The following is a 12,343-nucleotide window of genomic DNA, read 5'->3' as shown; positions in this document are numbered from 1 at the left end:
TCTGTTAAGTTGAATTTTTCAGTTTAAAGTAGTTTAGTGATGATTCATACTGGAATTGGAATGACGTGTAAATTTTGGAGCTTTTTTTGGAGCTTTTGATGAGTTGGGCTCTTGGACACTTGACATTACTATAGAAGTGTGAATTTGTTGTAGTGTAAATTTAGGATTGAGTTTTGTTGTAGTGTGAATTGTGAATTCATGGTAGTTTACATTGTTCTTGTAAGAACTTGTTAAGAGAGTGATTGTAGATGAAATGTTTTGATCAATCATTTTCTAATGGATGGGGTTTTGCACATGGGTGTGGGTATGAGATTTTGATCACAAGATGGGAGTAAATTTGAAAGGAGATTGCTTATGCTGTTAGATGTATTTTGAATAAGTTTGGCTATTGGTTTTGTCAACATTTAGGAGCACACTAGCTCAAGGGATATATGCTTATTTTTAGTTCTGGTTGGAGGGAGAGCCTGCAATCTTTTGGAATCAAGCCTTGGGGCTTTGGGATTGCTGTGTTGTGTGGTAGGAAGGTTAAGATTGTTCGATGGTTTTGGATTTGTATTTAAGTTATAGAAGAATATTTGTTCTTGAAGGTTTTTTAAGTGGGAGCCTTTCTGGATCAATGTTTTGTTTCAGCACATCTAAAATATGTTAGGAAGTGACAATGATGTTGAGACTTGTGATTCGTGGTTGAACTGCTTGAAGTTGAGGTTACTAGAGGGTTGTGAGTAATAGTTTCAAGTGCAGTTTTGTCATCAAGAGCCTGAACTACACCGCATGGTGTCGTGCTCAATAGTGATGGAATATGAATGAAGAGCAACTTTTGGAAGTACTCATTATTGTCACTGCTTTATTGAAGTGTGTGTGCAGAGTTTCTGCTCTCAACCCTATCCCTTAACTTTTAGCAGGGCAACTACGTGAATTTAATTTTCCACTTTGCTTTTATAAGCACTGCATGGGAGCTAATGTTTAGGACTGAATGTTTAGTTGTAATTGAGGAGCCGTGAATGTTTGCCTTTTAGAGGAGCAAACCTTTTTTTCCTTGTCGAATCTAATTTGTTTGCACTTTGCACACAAATTGAATTTGTATTTGTTTCAGTCTATGTACGTGAATCTATGTAGTTTAAATTTCGTTTTAAGAATTTGATATAGGTAAAGACAATGTTATTTGAAATGAGATTCAATCTAATACGAGTAATGGAAACGGAAACGAAAATGGGAAACATGAATTTTAGTTTCAAAAACATAGGAAACTTAGGTATGTCTATATTTTATAACAATAGTTGAGTAACTATAAAAGGTAAGAAATGCAAATGACGGAAAAGAAAAGGTTAGAAAAACTAAAAGATAAGATAATATAAGGAGAAGAAAGAAAAGAAAAGAAAAGGACTTTTATATTATACATGGTTTAGGGCTAGGAAACAAAGATTTTAAAAAAGAATTTGGTGGGAAGTTTTTGGTTTTTTGTATCTATGGGTAAGAGATTGATTACAAATGCAAGGGCTTTGATTTCTCATTATTTGATGGATGTGGATGTGTGTGTGGGTTTGGGAATATAAGGATCTTTAACCTTTATAGATACTACCCTTCATAAAGGGTATCATAATTTAGGAAATGGGGTTGGGTTTGAAAGAGATTGTTGTAGGTTTGAAGTGTGTTTAGGATAAGTGTGGGTGTGGGTTTTCTCTTTTCACCAATGGTCAAAGACACACTTTAGCTCAAGGGGTTCATGCTTATATTTAGCAGTGTTAGTCCAAGAACAAATTTTCTAACAGTGTTCTTGACCTTATAAGCACCCATGTCTTTTTAAATTTCTATATGGTTTTTGCACATAATTTTGGGAAGTTTTCTTCATATAACTATTTTAGACATGCGTTAGTTAAACTAAAAATGGAAAACACCTCCATATTTTCTAATTGCATTCTTTTTAAAGTTCCATGACTGATAGTGAAAATTGGTTAGTTATGCCTGTAGCTAAAGGGAATAGTTAAATGACTGTGTTGCTTTGTTGAGTTGATTTGAGATTAATCTGGTAGTGCGTAGTAGGCTTGGATGCATAATTTCTCTAGAGGATCCCATGAACAAAGATGCAGGGGAAAGCTTGGTCCTATCATAGATCTTACTATGAGCTTTAAAGAGTTTAGGTTTTGTTCATATTGGTGGAAGTCTTTTGACAAGTCCATAATGCAAAAATAAGGCTGCATTGCATCGCGTTATAAAAGTTTTAAAAAGAACTGTTAAAGCAAGTGCCAATAATCTTAAAGATGACGTTAACTTTAAACATAAAATCGAACATGCTTTGTCTTGTACATTGGAGAAGGATGGTAAGGATGTGTCGTATGGAACGATTGATGAGAGTTGCTTGATCAAAGCAGCAAGAAAAGAAGCAAACTGTGAGTGGCTCGACCAGGCGCTCGATCGAGCAGTGCTTAGCTCGACCGGTCGAGCGGTTTGCAGTGAGGGGAGTGATGCAGTTACCATAACACTTAAATATCGGTCCAAAGCATGAGACGTCCATAATACGTACCAAAATGCGAATTCTTAACTCCTTTACAACGCGGGAAATGTTGGTCCGTTCTTGAAATGAAAGCCTCAGAGGTTCAACAATGAAAAACAAAATGAGAATTATCAAACAAAAGCAATGGAATGGACACAATGTGTTTTATGAGGTATCTTGGATACCTCCCCCTCAAATGTAATTTATTATATTGAATTCAACAATTACAAGTATAATAAACCTCTCCTTATCTTGAGAACAATCTCTCAAGATCACAATACTAAAGTAAAGTAAGAACACTCTCAAGTTTTTAACAATGCAATAGCCCTCTCAACAATATAGGTGTTTGTGGTGGACTTTGTTCTATGAATGATACTCTCATTTATAGTGGAAGGTGAGTATCATTCTTAGAAAACCTCTCAATTACTCACGATAAAGCACTTTTAACACCCCAATTAACTATGACAATATGTGTGTTTGTGGTGGACTTTGTTTAATGAATTCGTGGCTGAATGCCTTTTTTGAAATTGCTAGAACTTTACTCTTTAGGACATTTGCTCTTTAGGACATTTGATTACTTCTTTAACTAGAATTTTACTCTTTAAGGAAATTTTGATTGCTTCTTTAAAATATTATGCTTATTTTGTCCATTCTTTTCCTTCGGCTACAACTTTGCATTTACTTAATCTACTACAGGGTATGGCTGCACCAGTTTCTTTTTCTGTTGTGCATTAATGTTCAGGACTATGTATAACTTTGTATCTGTATTGCATTGTCTTAATACTGTTTTTCTTAGGAATATTTTATGAATTGTAGGTTTGGCTATGATTATCCTGGAGGATATGATCGTGAAATAGGGGGCAGGTCGGGTTATGCTGATGACAGGCCTCATGGTCGTTTTCGTTCTGGTGGATTTCCTGGTGGCCCATCTGGTACTTAACTCCTTGTTTTTTCACAATTTCAAAATATAACATTGTTGTCAGTTATTTGGTTGGTTGGTGAAACTTGAGTTACCGGTGCCTTTTGAGATTACTTTCGAAAACTTTCCGTTTCTTACATCTGAAGTTTTGCTCTAGGTGGAGTTTTTGATTATCCTTTCTTTTAGAAAAAATAGGATTTTAATGATATAGAATATGAAATCCGAAGTTTAAGGTATCCTTTGGAGTAATATAATTAATTTTCTCTATGTCAAGATCACTTATATTTTAATGCCACTTACTCTGTATTTTATATTGTGTGTTATGCTTCCTTCATTTTTTTTGATAATTACTCAAGTGGGTGTCAAAGACTTGATGTTTTTATGGTGGGCTTTGTATCATGGATTTGGTTTCTTTTGTGTAAAGCATGAATGAGTGCACTTCATCAATAGTTCCTTTTCCTACTTGGTCTCCACGTCTAAGAAAGGGTTCTACTAGACATGAAGGCTTTGGAACTTTAAAGCAATTCTTTTTGTAGTTTGCTCTAATATACCTCGTTACATTTTGTGTTACATTTGATGCGCTTATATACGGAAGGTTGTAAGTTGTACTTCCATCTATTAGTTCATTGAAGTTTCATAAATTTTTGAATGGACTTGTTATGAACATTTAAATCTTGCAAGAGTGAAAGAAATACATCGGGGAACTAGCTCTGAAACTAATAAATGCTGCTCTTAGTCAAGTTGGGCCATTGAACTTAGTTCCAGACTATTGGTATTTTACATGAAATGTTTGATGGTTGTACCTAACCTATATGGCATTATTGTCAGAATCCAGAATGCAATTGATCCAGATACAAGTATACCTGTTGCTTCTGATACAATGAAGCTCTCACTAATGAATGTTGAATTTTGGCTGTTGAGTTGTTGCGAGGATATCTATTATTGATGGGCTCAGGCACTTTTTGAAGAAATAGTGTTTTAAATGGTGGGATTGAGGATTTCTTCTTCAACCATTTGTGATACTATTTCCCATATGGGCTGGATCTGCTGTTCTACTTGGTGATATACTTATCAAATTTATCATTTATATTTAGGTTACCGTAAAAAACATAGCTGAGAATCAAGTCTTGTCTCGGTTGCAGTAAGTGCCAAGGTCCTGGGTACGACTTGCGATTTTCACCTAGCCTTCCAAGTTCCTAGGTACGACATACAATTTTCACCTAGCCTTCCAAGTTCCTCAACCTACCTTGTAATTAAAAAACATAGCCACTGGCTCATACGTCATGAATAGGATATTGCTTGACATTTTTTCCTGATATATGGCCTTGGACGTTTTCTCACAATCCTTCTCTACTGTTCAAGTTCTCTTTTTTATCCACTTTCATCTGCAGCCAAATTTCTTGTTCAGGCTTAGAGTTCATTAGTCTCAAGCCCAAAATGCATGCCTGGTATTGGATATTGGCTTTTCTTTTATCGTGTATTTTGCTGCCCAAGAATGCTAGATGTTTTAGTTACTAATTATCTTGTTCCTCATACAATCTAACTTAAGTAAATTTGTTTCTCTTACCTGCTAGATTGGGAGGCGGGACGTGGTGGCTATACTGATGCGTCTACTGCTGGCAATGCTCAGAGGTAAGCATTCAGATGTTTGATATTGCTTAACAATGTAATGTAGTAGTCACTTAATTTATGTTTTATGCTTGAAGTCTTTCCAACTTTAGTAGTTTGTAGATTTTTGTACCCTTTATGGGTTAAGTCTGTTTAAGATTGCATAATAAATATTCAGCTTCTTGGTTGTGTAAATGGTTTTAAAATATTGTCTACATAAAATAAAGAAATATCAAGAAAGATCAGAGAATATATGAAGATGATCATTAGAACTAGTTGTAGATTAGTATTAAATAAAGTATAATATTTGTTAGCGATGATTTAACCCGTTGATTTTTTTTAGTCATGTATCCAAATTCATGTTATTGGGATTAAGACTTTGACATTGTTGTTATTATCTTGTTAATTTGTCTTCATGATTCAAAACAACGCAAGATAATGCCAAAGCGTCTATCGCAATGTATTGGGCCAACTACATGAACCAAAACAACCACTTAAGAGATTGTTGTTTACAAAAATAGTTCTTGTTTAACCTTTATCTAATACTACTTCACTACAAAGAAAATCAATTGCAGTGATCGTCCACATATATTTCTCTTCCATTCATTCTTATCTATTAACATATGCTCGCACAAATCTTCTTGTCATTCACTCCGGTCTAGGTTATTTTTGGCCTATTTTTTCTAAGCGCAATTTATAACCTTGCCCTTTTGGGTGCATTTTTGGTTCCTTTGCACATAACCAAACTAGCATAAAACAAGTTTCTTTCACTTTGTCTTCAATATCTACGAGTCCAAGGCACTATTTAATGTTTTCGTTATGAAGGCTATGCCTCTCATCTATCGTAACATACGCATCATAGCTACCCTTATTTAGCAAGTTGCTTATCTCTTGATTTTTAATGAGATAACGAGAATAACGAACCTCAATGTTTCTAGGAGGATTTTAGCGAGGCTTGCAATGGGGTGTAATGCATACTCGTTCAATATCGTGTGGTTATTCATAAATGACTTTGATTCTAATAAGTTTATTAGTCTATTCCGCAATACAAAAAATAGCCTTTTCACTCCCCTAGAAGTGTGGCTGTCAAGAGACTTTGTAATTTGTACTGAGTTTAATGAAATTGTTACTGATATTTCACCAAAATTATATGGTCTACGTGCTATTGTGTTGAAAAGCCTAGTAGTTTCTAAAGGATAAGTGGGAGAGAGATGTGTTAGTGTTGAAACTCCATTGACTATGAGCATGCCTTTATCCATGTCTTGTGAGTAGGCTATGTAATTTCGCTTCTTTTTGAATTTGTATTTTGCTAGATTTTTGAATTTGTAATTTTCCCAAAATGGGTCAAAACAAATCAAAAAACCATTATTTATTTTTGTCACCTCATAATTTGTAGGATACAAGAGAATAAGATAATATTCCCTGTGATACAAGGGGGAAATTCACATGGATTTTTAAGATAAGAATTATGATGTGGCAGCTGTTCTCGTTGCTATTTAATTATTATTGCCTTAAATACTTAAAGATATTGAGTGCTTGAATTTTGAAGGTAGAACATAAGGTACTTGTGTTAGACTTGAATACATGTTTATGTTTCACACTAGTCTATTTTGTGAAGGCGTTTCTTGATTTTGGTCCAAATTGGATTGTCTAAGATTTGACAAAGGGTACCCAAGGTGACACAAAATCCCGGGTAAAATAGAGTCTTCTGAACTATCTTTCTCTTTAAAGGGAAGCGGTTGGTCAACTTGAAAAATCGAATAGTAATAAGTTTAGGCAAATAGAGATTTTTGGTTGATTGCAGAAGTGAGCTCAATGTTGAAGGATATTTTAAAATTTTCGTAGTTCCTTTCATTGCTGCATTTTGCCTTTGTTTTCTTATAAATGGTGTATCGTTTTTTCTGCATCTATTTTAAAATTTATTTAAGTATCTCATCAAATACTGAAATCCTGTGTTTTAAGTTTTATTTTGGTTTAGACCTTTGTTCTTGGCTTTTTAGGCCATTTTGCGTTATTAAATTGCAGAACTTGATTGCTGGCTGTGGTATTATTGCCAAGTGCCAACCGTAAAACAATGTTGCACCATTATTGATGTTGGCCGTGCTTTTAACTTATTGTGGGAAGATTACATCATATTGGCCTTTTTCTACCGTTAAGAGTGGTGAGCTATTTTTTGTTGTTTGATTTTACCTGATTATGTTGATCTTGGTTTTTCAGAACTTTTTCCAGAGAAGGTTTGATGACCTACAAGCAGTTTATTCAGGAGCTTGAAGACGATGTATTACCAGGAGAAGCTGAGCGTAGGTAACATGTTTTTGACTCATGCAAATGAAAGTGCTGATATAGAACTGTCCTCTTATGTTGGCCAGATTGCTATTTTACTATGTGTAGGTATCAGGAGTACAAATCAGAGTACATTTCTACTCAAAAGCGTACATACTTTGAGGCTCACAAAGACGAAGAATGGTACTAATTAATCATTTATTGGTTATTGTGTTTTTGCTTGAAAGCTACTATTGAACAACTTCTTATTTAGGTTGAGGGACAAGTACCACCCTACAAATTTGCTGAATGTCATAGAAAGGTATGCTGAATCCGTATATGGAGCGTGGTGATAACAGGTAGCCACAGCTTCCTCTTTTGTCAAATTTGTTCTTTGTTAATATTCTGCTTGTGTCATCTTCTGGTGATTTATTTTCATGTTTGAAAAAGAAGTATCAAATTACTAGTTGCTTAAATAACCTCTCTGACATCCATGCTCTCTCCTGTAGGAGGAATGAATTTGCACGCAAAGTTGCTAAAGATTTTTTGTTGGACTTGCATAGTGGGAGCCTTGATATGTGAGATATTTTTCATTTTTAAGAAGTTTGATTTGCTGTTGAGCAGAAATATTTGCTTGTATATTGCAATCATATCTTTACTTGTCTTGGGGCCAATACTTTAACAGGGGTCCAGGTGCAAATGCCTTGTCCATTAATAAATCTGGCCAGACTAGTGAACCAAACTCTGAAGATGAGGCAGATGTTGGTGGTAAAAGGAGGCGTCATGGTCGAGTTCAGGCGAAGGATTCTGATATGTCAGCTGCAACCAAGGCACACCCTGTTAGTTCTGATCCAAGAAGAATTCAAATTGATGTTGAACTAGCTCAAGCTCTTGTCACAAAACTTGACTCTGAAAAAGGAATTGAGGACAACATCTTATCTAAAGATGATACTGACAAAATGAATAGAGAGAGATCTCATAGTGGATCAATTGGTCCAGTTATTATTATCCGAGGATTAACTTCTGTCAAGGGCCTTGAGGGCGTTGAGCTTCTGGATACACTTGTGACTTACCTTTGGCGTGTTCATGGTGTAGATTATTATGGCACAATTGAAATTGCAGAACCTAAGGGCCTGCGGCATGTGAGAGCAGAGGGAAAGAGTTCTGATGCGTCTAGTAATGCAGTAGAATGGGAAAAGAAAGTTGATTCTTATTGGCAGAACAGGATGCAGACTCAGGACCCACTTGAGGTCATGACTGCAAAGGAAAAGATAGATGCTGCTGCTGTTGAAGCTTTGGATCCGTTTGTTAGAAAAATTAGGGATGAAAAGTATGGGTGGAAGTATGGTTGTGGGGCTAAGGGCTGCACAAAGCTGTTTCATGCTGCTGAATATGTCCACAAGCATTTGAAACTTAAACATGTGGAACTCGTGATGGAACTTACATCCAAAGTGCGAGAAGACTTGTACTTCCAGAATTACATGAAGTATGTCCTGTCCTTGTTCATCTCTAATTTGCTTCATTGGATGAAGGTTCTTGCATTAATTACAATTTGTCTTTCTGCAGTGACCCCAATGCCCCTGGTGGGCAGCCTGTTATGCAGCAATTTGTGCCGGTATGTTCTTTGAGCCGATCATCATTTTGTAGATGTGAACAAAATTTCTTCTCTTAGTTTTATTGGAATAAAAAAGGAATCAAGATCTGAAAATGGGAAATTTTTTATGCCCTATGCTTCCCCTCCACTCGTCTTCCCTAGAGAATTTCGTCTTGGTTGGTGTGGTTACTAAGGAAAGTGCTGTTTGTTTTTTGTGAAAATGTAATGAAAACTGCATTGCTTTGGATCATAAATAGAGGGTTTTTTTTGTCAGTAAAGCATAATCGCATATTCAAATAGAAGAACTTAAAAAACTAGTGGGATCTTTATTCACTTTGATGTCGTAGCTAACAAATCATGGTTGATCTATGTTAGTTTAATTTAATTTAGGCCTTCAGGGTTACGGATAGAGTTCGGAATGGGAAGCATTGATTAATCATCACTTTGTCCTATAGTATTTGGGAAGGAACTTAGGTTGTTGTTAACCTTTTCCCACCTAAGAAACCTTTCTGTCAATTTTATTATTTTTTCATGTATCACAGCACTACAGCAGATAATGACTCAAAAATAATGTGTTTAAGAATTTCTATGTTTGTCTAATATGTCAAATAAAAGATGAAATAACTTTTAGAGTATTTTAATCTATACTTAAATCTTTTTACCGCTGAATTATGTTAACTGTTCTTATGAAATCAACTTATTAAATATCTATTAATTTTTATTTTTATTAAGGTCTTAAATAACAATATTCAAACTCAGGCATCCCTGGTATCCGTTGTGGACTAGTAAGTAATGAGCTGCTGAAATTGATGCAAGAGCTGCTGAAATCAGCTTATAAATGAATTTATCAAGATTTTAAACTTTTAAACTGACTAAAACCTCTAAATGTGACTTTTTATTTTGGGAAGGAGTATTTTACTAAAGGAATTCATGTCATGCTATTGCTACCTTTTGAGAGTTCTTAATAAGTTTCAGAGTAGTTGTTACACTTGATTTCAAAGTGATATTACCCTAATTAATTTCCCTTTTTCCAAATGTGGTGTAAAGGAATAAGTTCTTATGAACGCTAATTTTTTTTACTTTTAATAGAGCATCTAAAAAAACAAAGTTGATTTGTTAAACTTTTTTGGCCTTTTGCAGACGGACAAACTGCAGAGAAGGAGAGCAGGTACAGAAAACCGCCTGAAAGATGAACGAGGCAACCGCAGAGAACGAGATTGGAATGGTGTTGAGAGATTTGAAAATCAAGAGAACCCACAGGCTGATTTACCACCCAGTAATAATAATGATGCAGACAAGGGCAACCCTGAAGAACCAAATTTTGAAAATTTTGGCGGACAAGGCGTGCATGTTGCGCCATTTGCCCCTGATATCGCACCCCCACCTGTGTTGATGCCTGTTCCTGGTGCCGGGTATGTATTGATTTTTTAGTTCTTTGGTGTGTTGGTGTTCTTTATGCCTTGAATGACACTAGATTTCAAAATATAAAAAATTTCAAATCAAAGCATCATTACTGTAAATTTAAACAAATGGCTTCATGAGATTGTTCAAGGAGGAGAATAATTGATTTTTGATTTATGATTCTCTATCATGTCCTTTAATTCACGCCTCTTTGTACTATCTTGGGAACTAATGTAGCAACTGTAATGATGTTTAGGTCTTTGTCTATATAGTAATTTAGGTCAGTTAAGAATTTAGGTCTCATAATATAGTCTCAAGAGCTTTGGGATATATTTGCAGGTTGCTGTTTACTTGTTAATTGCATTTTAAGATTACTATTTAGGTCAATGTTACACCATTTTGAGTATGATCCTATTTGAAGCTTAATGGCTAAAGATTTTAGTGTGAACCTTTAGCTTGTGGATTTAAATGCAGACCCTTAGGACCATTTGTGCCAGCCCCGCCTGAGGTTGCAATGCGAATGCTACGTGAGCAACCTACTCCGTTTGAAGGGCCAGGGAGAAATGTGAGAGCTGCTCCTCCACTTATTTTACCGCCGTCTTTCCGGCAGGATCCTAGACATCTGCGAAGGTGCTAAATTTATTCGAACATTTTCTCTTGCTGCTTCTATAATTAAGTGTGGTTTTCTTCTTCTTGTTCACGCTTTTCTTCTTGCTCGCTCGTGTTCAAACAAAGTTTTTGACATCACTTGTTCAGAATTTGTTCACGCTTTTCTTCTAGCTCACTCTTTTGAATGCTTGCATTTATGTCAAAATTAATAGTGACATGCTGCTAGGCATGACTTCAATATAGTTATTATGCATCTTGATGTCTCTGATTGTAATTTTCCCCGAGAAAGCTTGAAGGAGATATATAGTTGCACAGTTGAGTAGCACTGTGAACTCGATGCCTTTTTGGAGACTACTTTGTATAGATCATTACTTCTGTGAAGTAACATCACTGTGAACTCGATGCTTACTACGGCGACTACTTTGTGGGTATCTCCGCGATTCTATAGTTTGTTTGATCTTGTTATTGCGCCCAGTTTCCATTCTCGATGAAACCAAACCAAAATTTATTTTTTTTTGTTTTGGATTATAATTGATTAATTAAATACTCGTTAAATCATATGTACTTATTTATGTAAATTAATAGATTATTTTGTTATTAAAGGTTAATCAAAAACAACCTTTGTTTTCACAAGGGTATGATTGTGTATATTTGACCCCTTTGTTCAGGTGACAGCAACTGAATGGCATTGTTGTTTTGTTATTGTGCGCTACATAAAATTTTGCTTTCTGATCTTAACGTGATGCTATTTGTTCATTGACCATAATTCGATGCTATTGATGCAGTTACCATGATTTGGATGCGCCAGATGATGAAGTCACTGTTATTGACTACCGGAGTTTATGAGTGATGACATCAACATGTTGCCATTTGAAACACTTGTGACTTGCCTGTGCTTGTGCTGTACGGATTCGCATAAATCATTACTACATTTTTTTATTGCATTCGCAAATTAATTTTGTTACCCTTTTTAATTTGGTTGTGACGTCAGAGGTAGATAATTCAGATAGCTGAACGCTCTTACATTTATGGACTAATTTTTGTGTAGTAATTCCATGTTTTGTTCATCCTTCAATTTATTTAATGTGTGGAATTAGTAAAGGATGATTTTTCTTTATTTTTATTCTAGTTGGAATTATTAGAGAATAACCAACTGTAAGACTATTTGTCTATCAATTTTGTAGTTGAGAATTATATCAGATGATGGTATTTTGTATATATTAACTAGAATGAAAATTAATATATAGCAAATACAACAGAATTATAAATAGTGCAAGTACGATAATCAAAGGAAAATTTACTTATAAAAATCTCACCATTGGTATCTGTTGTATAAAAATTCGACCTTATGGTTATTTTGGAATAATATGATCTTGATCCTCTTATTTTGTTTTAAAAGACATCTCTCTTATAACTTGAGTAATAGGTAAAAAATTTTGATTTTTTACAAGGAAATGTA

General features: G+C 35.0%; 1 protein-coding gene across 1 annotated transcript in view; it reads left to right on the top strand.

The window, feature by feature from the left end:
- Positions 1-12,252, top strand: part of LOC130814230 (serrate RNA effector molecule-like) — a 13,759-nt gene extending 1,507 nt beyond the window's left edge. Inside the window, exons 2-12 of the mRNA XM_057680310.1 lie at positions 3,308-3,423; positions 4,985-5,042; positions 7,236-7,322; positions 7,410-7,484; positions 7,555-7,602; positions 7,790-7,858; positions 7,966-8,766; positions 8,847-8,895; positions 10,015-10,286; positions 10,750-10,905; positions 11,670-12,252. Coding sequence (XP_057536293.1) covers positions 3,308-3,423; positions 4,985-5,042; positions 7,236-7,322; positions 7,410-7,484; positions 7,555-7,602; positions 7,790-7,858; positions 7,966-8,766; positions 8,847-8,895; positions 10,015-10,286; positions 10,750-10,905; positions 11,670-11,730 — 1,792 coding nt within the window. The 3' untranslated portion in view covers positions 11,731-12,252. The remainder of the gene's footprint in view (positions 1-3,307; positions 3,424-4,984; positions 5,043-7,235; positions 7,323-7,409; positions 7,485-7,554; positions 7,603-7,789; positions 7,859-7,965; positions 8,767-8,846; positions 8,896-10,014; positions 10,287-10,749; positions 10,906-11,669) is intronic.
- Positions 12,253-12,343: the final 91 nt, after the last annotated feature.

Source organism: Amaranthus tricolor, chromosome 5 (genome assembly GCF_026212465.1).
Source record: "Amaranthus tricolor cultivar Red isolate AtriRed21 chromosome 5, ASM2621246v1, whole genome shotgun sequence".
In the NCBI taxonomy this organism is placed as follows: Eukaryota; Viridiplantae; Streptophyta; class Magnoliopsida; order Caryophyllales; family Amaranthaceae; genus Amaranthus; species Amaranthus tricolor.
This window is presented reverse-complemented; position numbering and strand designations above follow the sequence as displayed.